The sequence below is a fragment of the Equus caballus genome, chromosome 20 (assembly GCF_041296265.1).
Source record: "Equus caballus isolate H_3958 breed thoroughbred chromosome 20, TB-T2T, whole genome shotgun sequence".
In the NCBI taxonomy this organism is placed as follows: domain Eukaryota; kingdom Metazoa; phylum Chordata; class Mammalia; order Perissodactyla; family Equidae; genus Equus; species Equus caballus.
Window position 1 is genome coordinate 25,138,663 of NC_091703.1, and position 18,316 is coordinate 25,156,978.

At 40.3% G+C, this 18,316-nt stretch overlaps 1 protein-coding gene and 1 pseudogene across 1 annotated transcript in view; one reads left to right on the plus strand and one right to left on the minus strand.

Moving 5' to 3' along the window:
- Positions 1 to 13,048, plus strand: part of SCGN (secretagogin, EF-hand calcium binding protein) — a 45,134-nt gene extending 32,086 nt beyond the window's left edge. Inside the window, exons 8-11 of the mRNA XM_001915843.4 lie at positions 1,843 to 1,888; positions 2,141 to 2,200; positions 3,982 to 4,050; positions 12,489 to 13,048. Of these exons, the coding sequence (XP_001915878.1) occupies positions 1,843 to 1,888; positions 2,141 to 2,200; positions 3,982 to 4,050; positions 12,489 to 12,617 (304 nt within the window). The 3' untranslated portion in view covers positions 12,618 to 13,048. The remainder of the gene's footprint in view (positions 1 to 1,842; positions 1,889 to 2,140; positions 2,201 to 3,981; positions 4,051 to 12,488) is intronic.
- The window catches only part of H2BC2P (H2B clustered histone 2, pseudogene), a 74,757-nt pseudogene that overhangs the window by 4,250 nt on the left and 52,191 nt on the right, over positions 1 to 18,316 (minus strand).

The window sequence follows — 18,316 nt, forward strand, 5'->3', positions numbered from 1 at the left end:
GAGGTTGTTTTAATTCTTTCTTGCTATTCTGCCAATCTCTGCTTGTTAATGGAGTGTTTAATCCACGTACATTTAATACAATTACTGATCAGATAGGATTTATGTCTGCCACTTTGCTCTGCATCCTCTCCATGTTTTATGTCTTTTTCTTTGTCTCTTCTTCTATTACTGCCTCCTTTGTGTTAAATAGATCTTTTCCAGCCTACTATTTTAATTCCCTTGCTATTTCTTTTCCATATTTTTAAGCTACTATTTTAGCAGTTGACTGAGGGATTACAATTAACATCTTAATTTATAACAATCTAATTGGGATTAATACCAACTTAATTTCAATATTATACAAAAACTTTGCTTCTATATAATTACAATTCCTCCACTCTCCTTTGTACTGTTGTTGTTATACAAATTACATCAACATAGATTTTTAATTATTGCTTTATGCAATTGTTTTTTAAGTCATATAGCAAATAATGTTACAGATAAAAAATATACTTATATTGTCTCTCATATTTACATATGTAGCTACCTCTACTGGTATTCTTTATTTCTTCATGTGGATTCAAGCTGCTGTCTAATGTGCTTTCAATTCAGTCTGAGCAACTCCCTTTAGTATTTCCTATAGGTCACTTTTTTTGTTGTTGATAATTTTTTTTAGTGACTTTTCTGAACTAATTCTGTAAAGTCTGTATCTTTGTCATGTGTGCATACTAAAGTCTCAGCTCGGTTAGCTTAACTCAGTTAGCTCAGTTAGTTAATAATTGCACAGAGATTTTCTTAAATGCCTAGAATCAATAAGTCTCCCAGTCTTTGCTGAGGGGCTCTGTGTATATATTGGGGCACATCTTCAACAGTCAACCAGGCAGTTTGCAACTCTGCCTTAGCCTTCAATTCCTGCTTGCACAGAGCATGAAGATAAGCCAGAGGTGAAAGCTTAGGGCCTTCTTGGGTCTTTCCTGAGCATGCACACAGCCCTGGGCATAGAGGTAGCCCCATGCATGTGTGTGGCCTTCTAGATTCCCAGAAATATGTTGGAGCTTATAAAAGCCCCTATGGATATCTCATTCCTCAGCTTTTCCTTTTAAGCTTTTTGGTTAGCCTATTGTTTACTCAGATTCTTATCTACCGATTTGGTCAGCTGTGCTCTTAAACAATTGTTTCTAACTGTTTTTCACAAATGGTTTGCCCACTGGATGAGTTCAAAATCAGGTCAAATAAAGGCGTCTTTGCAAATGAAGTTTTTTAGGGAATGATAAAAGAGATCAAATACTGGCAGTTCTCTGGGTGTTAGGCTTTGAAAGAGCTCCTATCCTGTTCTCACTACAGTAGCTGCTAGACTAATGGTTTTCCCTGGGGTTGTGGGCTCTTGGTTTTTCAAGGATACCATGGGGATTTGGAGGATGGGGGAATGGAATAAGTTAAAATGCCAGAAAGTCCACTCTTCTCACCATGATTTAGTAATTTTTCCAAAATAAATATTTCCCAGATTTCTGCAAGCCTTTGGTTAATTTCCAGAGTTCTGAAAAGCATTATTTTGACCATTTTTTTGGTCAGTTTTCTTGTTGCTTTCATAGAGGAAAGAATTTTCATAAGCTCTTACTCTGCCATTTTCCACTAAGATGAATTTTTAAAAGTTTCTCTATGGTGACTGCTAATCTCAACAAAAGTCTTTCCAATTAACTTTGTTTTTATAATAAACAAATTTCTATTTTCAAGCATTTATCCTATTCTGCAGAATAATCGGGAAATTGCCTGCCCTTTCCTCACATTAGAGTTATGGATTTGCTTGTACTTGAGAGCTGACAGATCATCACATGGATTACTTTTTCTTTTTTTTCCATTTAGGATTCTGGCTCTTCAGGAAAACTTCCTTCTTCAATTTAAAATGGACGTAAGTAGTGACATTTCTCTAGATGGGTTTACGTCATTCATCTTTCTCTACAGAATTGAAAGGGAGGGAAGGAAAAAAGGCATCTATTTGTCTTGGCTTTAACTTATCTAGAGATTGACAAGGCACAGTGTTGGAATCAAAGGATTAAGGGTCATTAACTCAAAGTTTATAAAAGTTGTCTAAGACCCTGGAAGAATTGTACAACTGAAGTTTCACATTGCTGGACTGACATACTGTTTTCTCCATACACAGGCTTGTTCTGCTGAAGAAAGAAAGAGAGACTTTGAGAAAATCTTTGCTCACTATGATGTTGTAAGTGTGCCTCTTCATATTGTGCTGGCCATCTTTAGGTAGGAAGATTGTTTATCCCCATGTGGGGTCATTCTACTCACAGACCCTAAACTTATATGATGAATAGCAATCCCACATGTGTGTTGCTATGTTAAGGCACCCTCATCTTCTAACTTCTGAGAACTAAGTAAAAATGGAGAAAGGAACTATTTATGGTTGAGAAGAGGAAAAAATCACAATAGTTTTTTGCTCCTTAGATCCAAACTAAGAGAAAGTTTCTCCTTCTTGGTCTCTATTTAAAATAGTATGCTTGAAAATAAAAGCAAACAATCAAATTAAAAAGTGCATCCAACCTTGGGGCTGGCCCGGTGGTGTAGTGGTAAAGTTTGCACACTCCGCTTCAGTGGCCCAGGGTTCGTGGGTTTGGATTCCAGGTGCAGACACACACACCGCTCATCAAGCCATGCTGTGGCAGCATCCCATGTACAAAATAGAGGAAGATTGGCACAGAAGTTAGCTCAGTGTCAATCTTCCTCAAGCGAAAAAAAAAAAAGAGGAAGATTGGCAACAGATGTTAGCTTGGGGCCCACCTTCCTCTCTTCTTCTCTAGAAAAAAAAATGCATCCAACTTCAAGAAATGGGCAAAGTCAGACGTATTTGGCATAAGAACTACTTCTCCTATAGGACTAATTATTTGGTTCTTCTTTAGCATGGAGAAAGTAATAATTCTAAAGAACAAAGTACGGCAGAGAGATTGAATTTCCTGAGGACAACGTAGGGTAATGCAAGAAGGAAGAAAAACAAGGAGAAAATTGGGAAAGGTCATAAAAGATCCTGAAACTAATCAGACTGACTATCTGTGTGTCATATTCTGAGCAGAAAAGAGAATCACCTGAAAGAGGCAGTGTAGCAAAGTGTTTAAGTGTGTGGCTTCTGTGACCAATTACCTGGGTTTGAATCACTGCTTACTAGCCACATGACCTTGGGCAAATGATTTCAACTCCCTGTGACTCATTTTCCTCACCTGCAGAATTAGGGTGATGAAGATACTAATAATACCTACCTCATGGGGTTGTTATGAGAACTAAAGGAATTCATGTTTGTAAAGCTCTTAGAAGAGTTCCTGGCATGTAGCAAGTATTATACTAGTGTTTTGCTAAGTACACTGACTGGAATTTTAAAATGTTAAAGGTCCAGGATTAAAAAACCTTGAAGAGAATGGATGCATTGTCATAACTGGAACTTTAGAGGAGAAACTAAAATATTTTAATATGTCTTGTATTTTATAGGCATTCTTATAAAATAGGTAGAAAAAAATAAAGGTTTCATGTATTGACCATATAATTATTCTAATATGCTCACTCTAGTCTTTCTTCATTTAAAATATGTATTTTAATAATCATCAAATCATTGCTAAGTCGTAAAACAGAATTAAAAAAAATGTCAATCTATCCTTCAAAGGATCAATATGATCTGCAATTAATACCTGTCTGCACTGAATTCTGGTATTTGGGAAGCAGATAAAGTCAGTATAAATGTCATGTTAATGCTGTTTATAAGAGCCAAAGACCTCAAAACTACTGCCTCCCATTTGGTTACATGGGGGGAGTTATTTACAAAGAATTCTTTTAATTTATGTGAAACATTCACATCCTGCACAGAGAACACAAGTTGGAACATGTCATCTCTGAACCTGTTTGCAGTCACAAAAGAATGTTGATTTGGTCTATTTGCCCAATTTATTCTTTAGCCTGTTGACTTCAAAAAATGATATTTAGTTGAGTGGATCTTTTATCTTTCAGAGTAAAACTGGAGCCCTAGAAGGCCCAGAAGTGGATGGATTTGTCAAAGACATGATGGAGCTTGTCCAGGTGACTTCACGAGGCTGTGTAGATTATTCCCATCATGAATTGGGGCTGCCATTTTGATTGATTCCGTTGTTTACATTTGGGAATCAGTAGGGCTGAAGATTAATGATGGAGAGAAAATCTAGGGATGTAGTCTACTTGACAACCTTTGAGTTTCTGTGAAACCCAACAAATCTCCCTTTCTCTCTTAAAAGCATTTGTAGTTTCAATTAAGTGAAGCCCCCATAGGAGCTTCTTGTTCCTACCATTTAAAAGTCATCTATTTTAGCAAAGGAGCACAGGGTCACTGTATATCTTACTACTTTCTTTCTATTCATTTATTTATTGTGGTAACATTGCTTTACAACATTATATAAATTTTGGGTGTACATCATTATATTTCGATTCCTGTGTAGATTACATCATGATCACCACCTAAAGACTAATTACAATCCATCACCATACACATGTGCCTAATCACCCCTTTTTCCCTCTTCTCTCCCCCCTTCCCCTCTGGTAACCACCAATCCAATCTCTGTCTCTATGTGTTTGTTTGTTGTTGTTTTTATCTTCTATTTATGAGTGAGATCATACGACATTTGACTTTCTCCCTGACTTATTTCACTTAGTATAATACCATCAAGCTACATCCATGTTGTCACAGATGGCCAGATCTAAACCTTTTTTATGGTTGAGTAGTATTCCATTGTGTATATACACCACATCTTCTTTATCCATTCATCCCTTGATGGGCACCTAGGTTGCTTCCAAGTCTTGGCTATTGTGAATAAAGCTGCAATGAACATAAGGGTGCATGTATCTTTACGCATTCATGTTTTCACATTCTTTAGATAAGTACCCAGCAGTGGAATAGTTGGATCATATGGTATTTTTATTCTTAATTTTTTGAGGAATCTCCATACTGTTTCCCATAGTGGCTGCACCACTTTGCACTCCCATTGGCAGTGTCTGAGAGTTCCCTTCTCTCCACATCCTCTCTAACACTTGCTATTTTCTGTCTTGTTAATTATAGCCATTCTGATGGGCATGAGGTGATATCTCATTGTAGTTTTGATTTGCATTTCTCTAATAATTAGTGATGTTGAACATTTTTTCATGTGCCTATTGGTCATCTGTATACCTTCTTTGGAGAAATGTCTGTTCAGATCTTCTGCCCATTTTTTAATTGGGTTGTTAGTTTTTTGTTGTTGAGATGTATGAGTTCTTTCTATATTTTGGATCTTAATCCCTTATCAGATATATGGTTTGCAAATATCCTCTGCCAGTTGTTAGGATGTCTTTTCATTTAGTCAACGGTTTTCTTTGCTGTGCAGAACGCTTTTAGTCTGATGTAGTCCTATTTGTTTATTTTTTCTATAGTTTCCCTTGCCTGGTCAGACATGGTACTTGAAAATATGCTGCTAAGACTGATGTCAAAGAGTGTACTGCCTATGTTTTCTTCTAGAAGTTTCATGGTTTCAGGTCTCACATTCAAGTCTTTAATCTATTTTGAGTTAGTTTTTGTGTATGGTATAAAATAATGGTCAACTTTCATTCTTTTGCATGTGGCTGTCCAGTTTTCCCAACACCATTTATTGAAGAGACCTTCCTTTCTAGATTATACGTTCTTGACTCCCTTGACAAAAATGAGCTATCCACAGATATGTGGGTTTATTTCTGGGCTCTCGATTCTGTTCCATTGATTGGTGTGTCTGTTTTTGTGCCAGTACTGTGCTGTTTTGATTACTGTAGGTTTGTAGTATATTTTGAAATCAAGGAGTGTGATACATCTAACTTTGTTCTTTTTTCTCAGGATTGCTTCAGCTGTTTGGGGTCTTTTGTTGTTCCATACAAATTTTAAGATTCTTTGTTCTATTTCTGTGAAAAATGTCATTGGAACTTTGATGGGGATTGCATTGAATCTGTAGATTGCTTTAGGAAGTATGGACATTTTAACTATGTTAATTCTTCCAATCCAAGAGCAAGGAATATCTTTCCATTTCTTTGTGTCTTTTTCTATTTCTTTCAACAACGTTTTATAGTTCAGTGTACAAGTCATTCACCTCTTTGGTTACTGCTTTATTTTTTGACTGCAGACAGCCCTTCTCCCCTGGACTTGCTTGTTAGAACAAGTAGAGCTTTTAATTTCATGTAATAAGTCCCATACTTGGGATTCTAATTTTTTTTTTTTTTTTAACCAAAGGGTTGCTCTCACACCTAGCCTAAGATGGCTATTTTATCTATCAAGGCATTACTGTGGTTGGGACTGATGCAATTTAGATTACAGCTACATCACAGAGCAGTTTCATGTAGGGTAAACAATGTTTAAAAAAGCAATGTCCTTTGAGGTCCCGATAAACTGTGTAGACTGGCTGCATGACCCAGTTAGACAGATACTTTCCAACTCCTCTCTGGGAGTTTTTCTATGGGCCTGTGTAGACACTGAATTTAGTAGTCTCATCTCCTTAGGGAGTTTTTGAGGTTCGTACAGGACACAATAATTGCGTCCTGATTGGCCCAGATGGCAACAAATTAGAGTAGCAATGATTAACTGCTTTTGGAGTCCCAGACTCCTTCAAAAATCTGATTAGAACTATGGAGTTTTGTAGCAGAAGAATGCCCAGACACCGAGTTTTGTATGAATCTCCAGGAAGTTCACATATGCAATTGAGCAGGCACGGATGAGATTTTTTCTGACGTCTAATCAGGATGATGACTGAGGTGTCTTCTTTGCCTCCTAATTCTTGTTATTCCCATCCCAAGTGGTCGCTTGCCTCTTTTCTGTCCCCTTCATGCGTTGCTCCTGTTGGAGATTTCACCGGCATTTGCAGAGCCAGAATAGTTGACGGGTTTTGGTGTGGTATCGCCTTTTACATTGATTGCTAAGGGAAATGCCATTTTACTCATTATCTGTTTAATGCCAGAGTGACTTCTGTAACAGAAAATGAGCAATTACATGTAGGACATTAAAACTGCACAGCAGAAGGCCTTGCCAAACTGGAATCTTAATTTGCTTTTGATAGAATCAATGAGATGGTGAGCCTGTTTCTCAGAGGGGTACGGCTTCTTCCACACTGTGGAGCCAGAGCTGCCGATTGCCAGTGCAGAGCCCAGGTGCTTCAGATCCTGACAGACCCTTTCAATTGCCTTTCATCATCGCTGAGTTTGGCAATGGCTTCCAAAGGTTAACGGGAGAGGATGGAAGTAAAACCTAAATCAGCAACAGAGTGGAGAAGACATTTTTCCAGAGAAAATTGAAGAGAAGGGAAAAATTCTAGACCATTCAAAAACAAGAATTGGAAGCAAGAGTCTGCCTCATTCTTTGACAGACTCATACACCTCCAGGGGAATCCAGAGGCTCCCCACCACTTTGGACCTTGCCCCTCTATTTCTAGGGAGCTAGTGGAGCAAAAAAAGGGCATCTCTCGGTGTAAGTAGCAGACAATTTGAGACAGCTGGTTTCTAAGAATTGTGTCAGACTGTGATTGCTAATACAAAAGCAGTTTATAGGGAGCTGATTTGTTGAGCTAAAACGTAGGTACACAGGAGTTAACTATTAATGTTCTCCTCTGAAGCCAGATAATTGTGGGTACATACCTTGACCGGATCTTTCCTAGTCTTCCAGGTTGCTCAAAAAAAAAAAGTCACCTTACAATTTGAAGAATGTAGTCAAGAGGTAACCATCGTGTGAATCTGACATTTCATAGCTTCATAAATTAGTCATCTCCTCTGATTTTTTTCTTTATTTTCATTTCATAAAAAAGGGCCATGGGACAAATAAACAAACCAATATCTAGAATTTATTTTAAAAGCAACTATCAGAGCATACCATGGGGTCAGCAGGGAGCCGGCCCAGTTTCTAAGTGTACGGTCCTGGTCAGGATCCCTGATGTTTGCAATAATAACCTTCCTGTAGGCTTATTTCATAGCCTTTTAATTCTTGCACAACCTTGTATGACGCATTTGTTGACTTTGTATTACAAGAATTATTTGGTTACCAGAACATCCCTTTCCCTAACCTCTGGAAAATGGTACCCAAGGCTGTCCTCAGTCAGCGTGATGAGATAGCAAGTCCCTGAGGGAGCAGACACCATAATTTCTGTGCAAAGCTTTTTCAGAGCCTGTGGCTCAAACAGCACAGCAAGAAAATCAACATAAGAATGTACAGCCCAAACCAGAAAGTGGAAAGGCAAGACATTCAAGACTCCCAGCACCCACCAAGAAATAGAAATGTGAACAATACTGGAAGCCAAATAAATGGGATGCTGTAGATGACCAGGACGTATGCCTGGATTCCATGAGAGTTCCTGCCTCCAGGCCTCCCCAAAGTTCTCTCTTTTCCCTGCTAGATGCCCCATCTGCTTCCTTCTGTTGTTGACAAGAGGTGACAGGACTTAACCTAAAGGACTGGATCTAATCTAAGGCCCCTTGAAAGAGCTACAAACTCTTAGCACAAAGTTTATAATTTCTGTTCATTTTTACAAATGTAAAAATGATACATACATCATAGAGAAATTTGAAAGTAGAGGGGAAAAACCCAGAAGCATAATCTCTACACTCAAGTAGACCTCCTATTAACTGACTTCATTTCTGCGTATGTTTCGCATACAGTTGACATTACAGTGAATAAGCATTTCCCAATAACAGGCATCATTTGACTGACTGTATAATATTCCACCTGTAGTTAGATGATAATTTACCTAAACAGTCCTTTTGCTAGTAATTTAGATTGTTCCTCATGTTTGTGATTCAAAATAATACTGTAATGAGTAACTTTGTGCATAAATATTTATCTTTTTGGCCTTATCCCAGGAATAGAATTACTAAGTCAAGGGGTGTGCACGCTTTAAAATGCCTGGCACCCACTGTCACCTTTTATCAAACTTTTGAAGAAAGAGCAGTGTGTGCTTCCCTATTTCCTTCTTCAAAGTCCTTTCTGCCAGCCCCACCTGTCCTCCCCTCACTGCCCAGATAGCCAATGACTTCATTTTGACCCAGACTTGTCTATTAAAGAAGAAAGCAGTCTGGTATGTACATTTTTTCTCACTTTGATGTTAATGACTTAATGTACTGCCATCCCTTGGGTGATAACTTTTAAGAAGAGACCATGGGTGGCAAGGAGAAGGCAATGTAATCCAAAAGAGTGAATATCTAACAAAAGAATGTAGAGAGTGGGGCTGGGCCCAGTGGCATAATGGTTAAGTTCACATGCTCTGCTTCAGTAGCCTACTGTTCACTGGTTCAGACCCCTGGTGTGGACCTACACAGCGCTTATCAAGCCATGCTGTGGCAGCATCCCACATATAAAGTAGAGGAAGATGGGCACGGATGTTAGCTCAGGGCCAGTCTTCCTCAGCAAAAAGAGGAGGATTGGTGGCGGATGCTAGCTCAGGGCTAATCTTCCTCAAAAAGAAAAAGAACGTTGGGAGCTGTGGGAACAGGTGATGTTCTTCCTGAAGCTCCTCACATGACAGTACAGCCACCTGTGTCCACCACTCCAGTAGACTTCCCAATATCTGATCAGGCATTTCCGTTTATTTACCAAAATGGTCCTAAGAGAACACCAACCTAATCCCTCATTTCATTGTAAAATATCCAATGGCAGGTGACAATTAGAAGAAAATTGGGACAGAACTGGCCCTGGATATGGCATTTATTATCATTATTTCTTACAAACAAGCAGAGGCTTGCTGGCAGAGACCTGCCCAACATCTTAAGCAATAATGTCTTGGCCTCTGCCTGTCACCTTGGTGTATTCAGACACCAGTGTGGCCAATAAATAGCAACGTGGAGATAGAGAGCATGTTGTAATTTTGCACAGTTAGAGAATGAGGTTCTGGTTAATTAAACAGTGTGACTGACAGAGTCATCATAAGTGGATTATAATAATGCCATTCCTCTAGTGGTGAGAAGGTGGTGCAGGGCCTTGGGGTCACCGTGATGAATCTAGGATGGAGATTTGGGGAGTGCTGGTAAAGAGAGGGGCTGGACACTGGCTTTCATTATTTTAAGAGAAATGAAATGGGTAGAAAAGTGAAGGCATATGACAAAAGACTACCTTGGGAGATAGTCACTCACTAATTCCATAGATAGAATTGAGCACTTACTATAGGCAAGTGCCGGGGGGACAGATCCAGCCCCAGAGGTCCCCCTATTGCCAGATTTAAGGGGGACAGATAAGCAGTTTTCAGCCAATTATCCCAGATCCATTCTCACACTCTCCCATGAGATGGATGAGAAAAAAAATGTATTTTTACATGAAAGGGTATGATACAGTGTAGTGATAGAGAGATGTCTTTTGGGGACTGCCTGCCTGAGTTTGTATCCTGGTTCTGACATGTACCAGCTGTGTGACAGTGGACAGGTTAATTGGCCTCTCTGTGCTTTAGTTTGCTCATCTGTAAATTAAAGATGATAGTAGATACAGCCTCATATGGTTGTTTAAGTAGAATTAATGCGTGTAGAGGCCTTAGATCAGAGAATTGTATGCATTTATGTTGGTGACTTGCTATTAAAACTGAGGGCCTCAGTAGTTTCAGGTGATTTGTATTCTGTGATTCAAGCATTTTTGAGCAGTGGCATTCAGTTCTCCTGACTCCTAGTGAATTGTTGAGCGTTAAAAACATAACTCAAAAGGTCCAAATAAACATCCCTTACATTCACCTACATTCATACCTACATGTTCCACTTACCCCTGCTACCTTGCCCACACACACATTCACACACCAAAAATATTTCCACTCACTTGAAGGGAATAATTCCTTTTGTAGTTAACAGATTAGAAAAAAGGCTTAGAATAGGTTGAAAGAGGTAAATATATTGGGAAATTAATTTATGCTAATATGTAAACAACTACTACCTGAGCCTTTTCTAACAGCGGGGACTTGTTAAGAGGGTTCTGAAGCAGGGTGCCACTAACTGCAGAAAGAAGGTAGTAAAAGTGGTTGAGGATGCTGAAAAACAAACATCCTCATCTTGTTACTGTACAATAAATGAGCTCCCAATACGGAGCCACAGACGGTAGCCTGCTGTTTTCTGGAACTCTAAGCCATATTTCCTTGGGCCACACCTATAACTGCTTGGCACTGACACCCAGGGAGCTGTCCTTTGTGAACCCCAACAAAGGGAACCTACTGACAATGTGTTCCCTCTCAGCCTCTTTGTCCAGTCATTGAAGGACCCTCAACAGAGGAGTGAAGCTGATCAAGTTTAGCTTCTGGCCCCAGGACTCTTTCACCTCCTGCTATCTCCCAGAACCCTGCCCGACTTTGGTGTTTATTCTTCTTGCTCTGCCATCTGGCTCCCAGCTCCTGCTGCTCTCCTCCCTCCTTCTCTCTGTTAAATCCTGCCAACAGGGACAGATTTGGTGTCAGTCATTTACCCTGTGGGACAGTACAAATTAACTTGTCTTAATATGGCTGTCCAGTTGAAGAATGACAGGTTGTTTTCTTTGGAAGTGAGAAACCTTGGGGTGGGGTTGGGTGCTGGGAAATGCTTCCCAGTTTCCTGAGATCAAACCCTGCAGACAGCTGCCTCCTCAGCTCACTCATAACTAGTCCAGTAATCAAGGGGTTTGGAAATCTGATTAGCTCCTTTTCCTTTCTCTCTGGACACTGACTTTTTAAGTTACATTCATCACCATTCGTACGGCTTCATCAGGCCAGCCCCTTCTCCATGACAACAGCGCCAACTGCGGAAACCAGCCCTTAACTGAACATGGAAGACTGGGATCAAAAATGCTGTCGCACCTTTCTAATGTGGCAGGATGTTTCAGGTCTCTCTGAGCCTAGGTTTTTCAATTTGTAAATGAAGAGTGATCATTTACCTCCCAAAGTTATTGTGAGGATAAAATGAAATAACCTATGGAGGATCACTTAGTTCAGGCACCACTCACTTTTGCATGACTTGAGTTTAAAAATATTTTCCCAGCTGACATGTATCACCCTTCCTTCTTAGCCTCTATAATATCCCCTGGAATGAATCCCACGTCCCTCGCTCAACAATTTAATGTTTCAGTTAGATTTTCATTCATTATAACACTTTTGAAAACGAGAGGCACAAAAATCTCCCACGGGAAGATCATAAAATGTGTCTTCTCTCATCAGTGTAGCAAGTCAGAATTTGTGGTGACAATCTCTGCTCTAAGGCAAAATATCTTTATTATGGTTGCTAAAAAGGAAAGCTTTCTGTAAGAACTACAGAGAAGCGATGTGGGAATACAAGTTCTTTTGCCTGAAGAGCCGTGTTGAGCAACAAACCTGTCGGCAGGAAACTCGCCCTTGGCGACGTTTGGTGGGATGAGCGGGTAGAACCCCTTCCCCATGCCTGTCTCCACGGAGGCTTTCTCGGAAGGCAGGATGTCCCCTAAGCTTAGTGAGCATGGGGCACAGAGAGGGGGGTGGCATTAAAGAGTGGGACTGCCATTGGCTAGCCTATTGACGTGTTATTTTTCTTGTCCTCAGCCCAGCATCAGCGGGGTGGACCTCGATAAGTTCCGGGAGATTCTTCTGCGTCACTGTGATGTGAACAAGGATGGAAAAATTCAGAAGTCTGAGCTGGCTTTGTGTCTTGGATTGAAGATCAACCCATAATCCCCAGGCTGCTCTGCCTTTTTGCTCTTAGGGTGTTTCTGTGCGCCTGCTGGTAAAATTCTATCTGTGCTTTGCTGTTGGGGACGCAGTAGGCAAACTTTTCTAACAAGTGGTGTGATATTTTTGGGCAAGGGGAGGGACCCTAGAGTCTCCTTCTAGTGGCATGGTGTATTCCCACCTCACTGAAAGCCCCCCATACAGTGTCCGTGTTAGTTTCCCCTTGACCCTGGGCTTTCCTGTCCCCCCCAAAGACTCAGCTAACCTGCTGGATCTGCTCTGCTTGTCCTCCCCCAGTCACCAGGGAGGCTGGACAGCTGAGGCCACCCCTCTGTGCTCTTCTTGTGGGCTTTCTGCTGAGTGGCATCTGTCACAGTCCTATGACTTCTACAAATAGATTTTGACCTGGAAATAAACCTGCAGCTGGAAACAAAGATGCAGTCGTAATTGTTTTTGTGTTACGACCTTTGAAATGTTCTACCTGATGGTTTGACAGACAAACTACTTCTCTAAACTGGGATGAGGGGGAGGAGGAGAAGGAGAGAGAAGGGCAAGATCCTCATGGAATCCACACCACCAGTCCTCTGTAGTTCTTGGATGCCCTGGTGAGTTCGCATGAAAGTAGGAGTTGCCAATAATCACTTTTTATTCATTGCACAGAGAAGACCAGAACACTCATCCTGGGCTGGGGTTTGCTCTTTAAGTGCTCTGTGAGCTCACACGGCCAGGCCAATCGGAATGCAGAAGAAATCTGGAGAAAATGTTTCCCAGGTAACCCAAGCATCTGCTCCCCACTCCATCCCTTCCCCTTCTAACAGTTTCTTCTAGTGAATCCGGGACCACTGAGGTCTTCTCCTATGCTCCTGAGTATCGGGGGCCCCTCTGCCGGCTCCACCATGGACTCTGGAACTCTGACACGATCCCCATGAGAGGGGGGACTGCTTCTTCCTGGGACAGGGGCAGGCCCCACTTTCCTTTACTGTCCTGACACTTTATTCTCCGTAATATTCCTGTCTTATAGTAGACCGTGCAGGAATTTCAGGTTAATGAAGTGTTACAGGCAATTGAGAAAAATGACAGTGTAGCATGGTGTATGTAGAGCTGTTCACAACCCAAGGAACCCCAACATTCACAGAGGTTCCCCTCACGGGCACACCCTGGTCCTGACCTGATTCCCCTTCCCACAGGTGTCACTCATCTCAAACATACAGATCCTTAATATCAATAACTACCATTTACTAAGTGTTTTCTATAGGCCAAGTACTTCTAGGTGCTTTCCATACCTTACATAATTTAATCCTCATCAGAACCGTATGAAGTAGGTACTCCCCTGATACCCGTCTTAGAGATGAAGAAACTGAGGCAGAGAGAAGTTAAGCAATGTGTCTGTGCTTGTACATCTCGGAAGTGGGGAGCTGGGGTGTTAATTAGGGCCAATTTTCGTGCACCTTTCGGGAACCTAGGCCCCCTCCCCCAGGTTTGGTTCCGATGTGGGATCCACGGCCACATCCAGCAGGACATCTCTCCAGGTCTGGGGCATGAAGTCTGGGGTAACACCTGATGGGAGCTTGCAGAGCCCAGAAGGCAGCATGGAGCAAGACAGGCATGCAAACTTCTCCTCATTGTCCCAATGTTGAGCTGTGTACACACAGACCCTTCAAAGGACAAAAATTCATTTACAGGGTTCAGACAGTCTAAACCCACAAGAAGGAAAAAAAAAAGTCTCTATCTCCAGGCCATCACATGGTTCTGCAGAACGTTAATTCCTCTTCTTAATCTCCTGGGTTTTAACATAGTTGGATTTATTTTATATTTATTTATTGTGATGCTTTTTATATTTGGTTTGAGAAATATTGCTCTATAGGTCACAAATGCATTCTATTCTACTACCATTTATTAACACTTTTAAAAAATTATAGTAGGATATATATATATGAGATAAAATTTGCCATTTTAACCATTTTTAAGTGTACCATTCAGTGGTATTAATTACATTCACAATCTTGTGCAACCATCAACGCTATCTATGTCCAAAACTTATTCATCATTCCAAATAGAAACTCTGGACTCATTAAACCATAACTCCCCATTTCCCCTCTCCCTAGCCCCTGCTAACCTCTAATCTACTTTCTGTCTAATTTGCCCATTCCGGATAGTTCATATAATGTTTGTCCTTTTGTCTTTAGAATAATGCTTTCAGGATTCATCCATGTTGTGGCATGTATCAGAACTTCATCCCTTTTTATGGACGAATAATATTCCTTTATATGGATATTCTACATTTAGTTTATCCATTCATCTGTTGCCGGACACTTGCTTTGTTTCCACCTTTTGGTTATTGTGAATAATGATGCAATAAACATTACCACACAAGCATCTGAGTCTTTGTTTTCAGTTCTTTTGTGTATATACTTAGGAGTGGAACTGCTGGGTCACATGGTAATTCTACATTTATCTTTTTGAGGAACTGCCAAACTGGCTTCCACATGGCTGCATCATTTTACATTCCCACTAGCAATGTACATGTGGTCCAATTTTAATCTCCTGTTTCTAAATAGAGCCCTTTCTGGAACTTCCTGAAGTAGAAACTAGGCTCAAGGCTGACCTATATCTGCTTAATTCATGACTCTTCCTTTAGCTATAGGAAGAACACCTCTGAGGCTATTGCTCCAGCAATGGCTATATAAATTCTCAGCCAAGAGTCTTCATCCCCTTCAGTGTCTATCTGGACATGACTGAGGGGATTAACAGGGGAGGGAAGTTTTACTATTTTAAGGTAATTTGTCTGTTCAGATGCACAGAAGGCAGCTACTAGCCATGAGCACCAGCAAGCTTTGAGTCATGGCATATGGCTGAGACTCTATCAGAAGCTCTTAGGTTTCCTGCCTGATCAGAACCTTAGACTGGCAAAGACTTTTCCAAACAAGCAAAGAAAGGGCTGGTGGAGATCTTTGAGTGGAAAGGTGAGTCTGTTTGAGATAAGGGGTGAGTTCGCTCAAAGACATTCTCAATAAGTTTGAGCCTCAGATCCTACAATTTAGGTGCTGGTGGGTTTGTTGATGGATGACTGTCTTAGTCTATTCTGGCTACTGTAACAAAAATACCATAGACTAGGTAGCTTATAAAACAGACATTTATTTCTCACAATTTTAGAGGCTGAGAAGTCCAAAGTCAAGGCCTTGGCAGATTCAGTGTCTTATGAGAGCCCACTTCCTGGTTCAGACATAGCTGTCTTTTCCTGTGTCCTCAAATGGTGGAAGGGGGAAGGAAGGTCTTTGGAGTTCTATAAGGGCACTAATCTTGTTCATGAGGATGCTGCCTTATGACCTAATCACCTCCCAAAAGCCCCACCTCCAAATACCAACACATTGGGGTTTAATTTCAACATATAAATTTTGGAGAAACACAAACATTCAGCCTATAGCAATAGCCAAGGAAGGTAACTGGCCTTAGGCCTCTGCTGGAAAACCAAAAGGGAACTGAGTAATGAAGGAGGGCTGCCAGAAGGCAGAAGTCTCTTAGCAGAGCCCATGCTGTATATGTTTGGTGGGGCGGGGAGAGGTGTGATGGAACCCCTGAGAGCTGTGCTCTGTGCCAAAGATGTCTGTTCATTCATTCCACATCAGAAAAGAAGAAGCAACACTGTCTCTGTTTGCAGATGATACAATCTGATATATATAGAAAATCCTAAAGACTCCACCGAAAAGCTGTTAGAACTAATAAATGAATTCAGTAAAATTGAAGGATACAAAATCAACATACAGAACACCAAAGTGTACAGCATTTCTATGCACTAACAATGAAATATCTGAGAGACAAATAAATAAAACTCCCATTTACAATAGCATCAAAGACAATAAAATGCTGGGGCCAGCCCTGTGGCCGAGTGGTTAAGTTTGCGTGCTCCGCGGCGGCGGTCCAGGGTTTCGCCAGTTTGGATCCTGGGCACAGACGTGGCACCGCTCATCAGGCCACACTGAGGCGGCGCCCCAGATGCCACAACTAGAAGGACCTGCAACTAAGATATACAACTGTGTATGGGAGGGATTTGGGGAGATGAAGCAGAAAAAAAAAAAAAAGAGAAGATTGGCAACAGTTGTTAGCTCAGGTGCCAATCTTTAAAAAAAAACCAAAATCCAAAAACCAATAAAATGCTTAGGAATAAATTTAACCAAGGAAGTGAAAGATCTGTATAATGAAAACTATAAGACTTTGATGAAAGAAACTGAAGAAGACACAAATAAATGAAAGATATTCCACATTCACAGATGAACAGAATTTATATTGCTAAAATGTCCATACTACCCAAAGCCATCTATAGATAAAATGCAATCCCTATCAAGATTCCAATGGCATTTTTCATAGAAATAGAAAAAACAAAATCCTAAAATTAGTATGGGACAACAAAAGACCCCCAAATAGCTAAAGCAATTCTAAGAAAGAAGAACAAAGCTGGAGGAATCACATTTCCTGGTTTCAAAATATAAAGCTGTAGCAATCAAAACAGTATGGTACAGGCATAAAAAGAGACACATAGATCAATGGAACACAACTGATAGCCTAGGAATAAACCTTCGCACATATGGTCAACTAATATTTAACAAGGGAGTCAAGAATACTCAATGGGGAAAGGATAGTCTCTTCAATAAATGGTGTTGGGGAAACTGGCTCACCACATGCACACGAATGAAATGGTATCCCTATCTTACACTACTCACAAAAATTAACTTGAAATAGATTAAAAACTTCAGTGTAAGACCAGAAGCCATAAAACTCCTAGAAGAGAAGAGGGAAAAAGCTCCTTGACATTGGTCTTGGTAATAATTTTTTTGGATATGACACCAAAAGCACAAGCAACAAAAGTAAATATCAGTAAATGCGACTACATCAAACTAAAAAGCTTCTGCACAGGAAACAATTAACAAACAACAAAATGAAAAGGCAACCTATGGAATGGGAGAAAATATTTGCAAACCATCTATCTGATAAGGGGTTAATATCCAAAACATGTTAGGAACTCATACAACTCAATATCAAAAACAAACAATCCTATCAAAAAATGGGCAGAAGACGCAAATAGACATTTTTCCAAAGATGACATACAAATGAACAACAGGTACATCAAAAGGTCCTCAACATCATTAATCATCAAGGAAATGCAAATCAAAGCCACAATGAGATATCATCTCATACCTGTTAGAATGGCCATGATCAGAAAGATAGGAAATAACAAGTGTTGGTCAGCATGTGGAGAAAAGGGAACCCTTGTGCATTGTTGGTTGGAATGAAAATTGGTACAGCCATGATAGAAAACAGCATGGAGTTTCCTCAAAAAATTTAAAATAGAACTACCATATGATCCAGCAATTCCACTTCTGGGTGTCTACCCAAAGGAAATGAATCAGGATCTCAGAGAGATATCTGCACTCCCATGTTTATTGCAGCATCATTCACAACAGCCAAGATACAGAAACAACCTAAATGCCCCATCAAAGGATGAAAGGATAAAGAAGATGAATGGATAAAGAAGATAAAGGAGAACAATGGAAAATTCCTCAGCCATGAGAAAGAAAGAAATCTTGCCATTTGAGACAACATGAATGGACCTTGAGGGCATTATGTTAAGTGAAATAAGTTGACAGAGAAAGATAAATATTACATGATCTCACCTATATGTGGGATCGCAAACAGCCAGACTCATA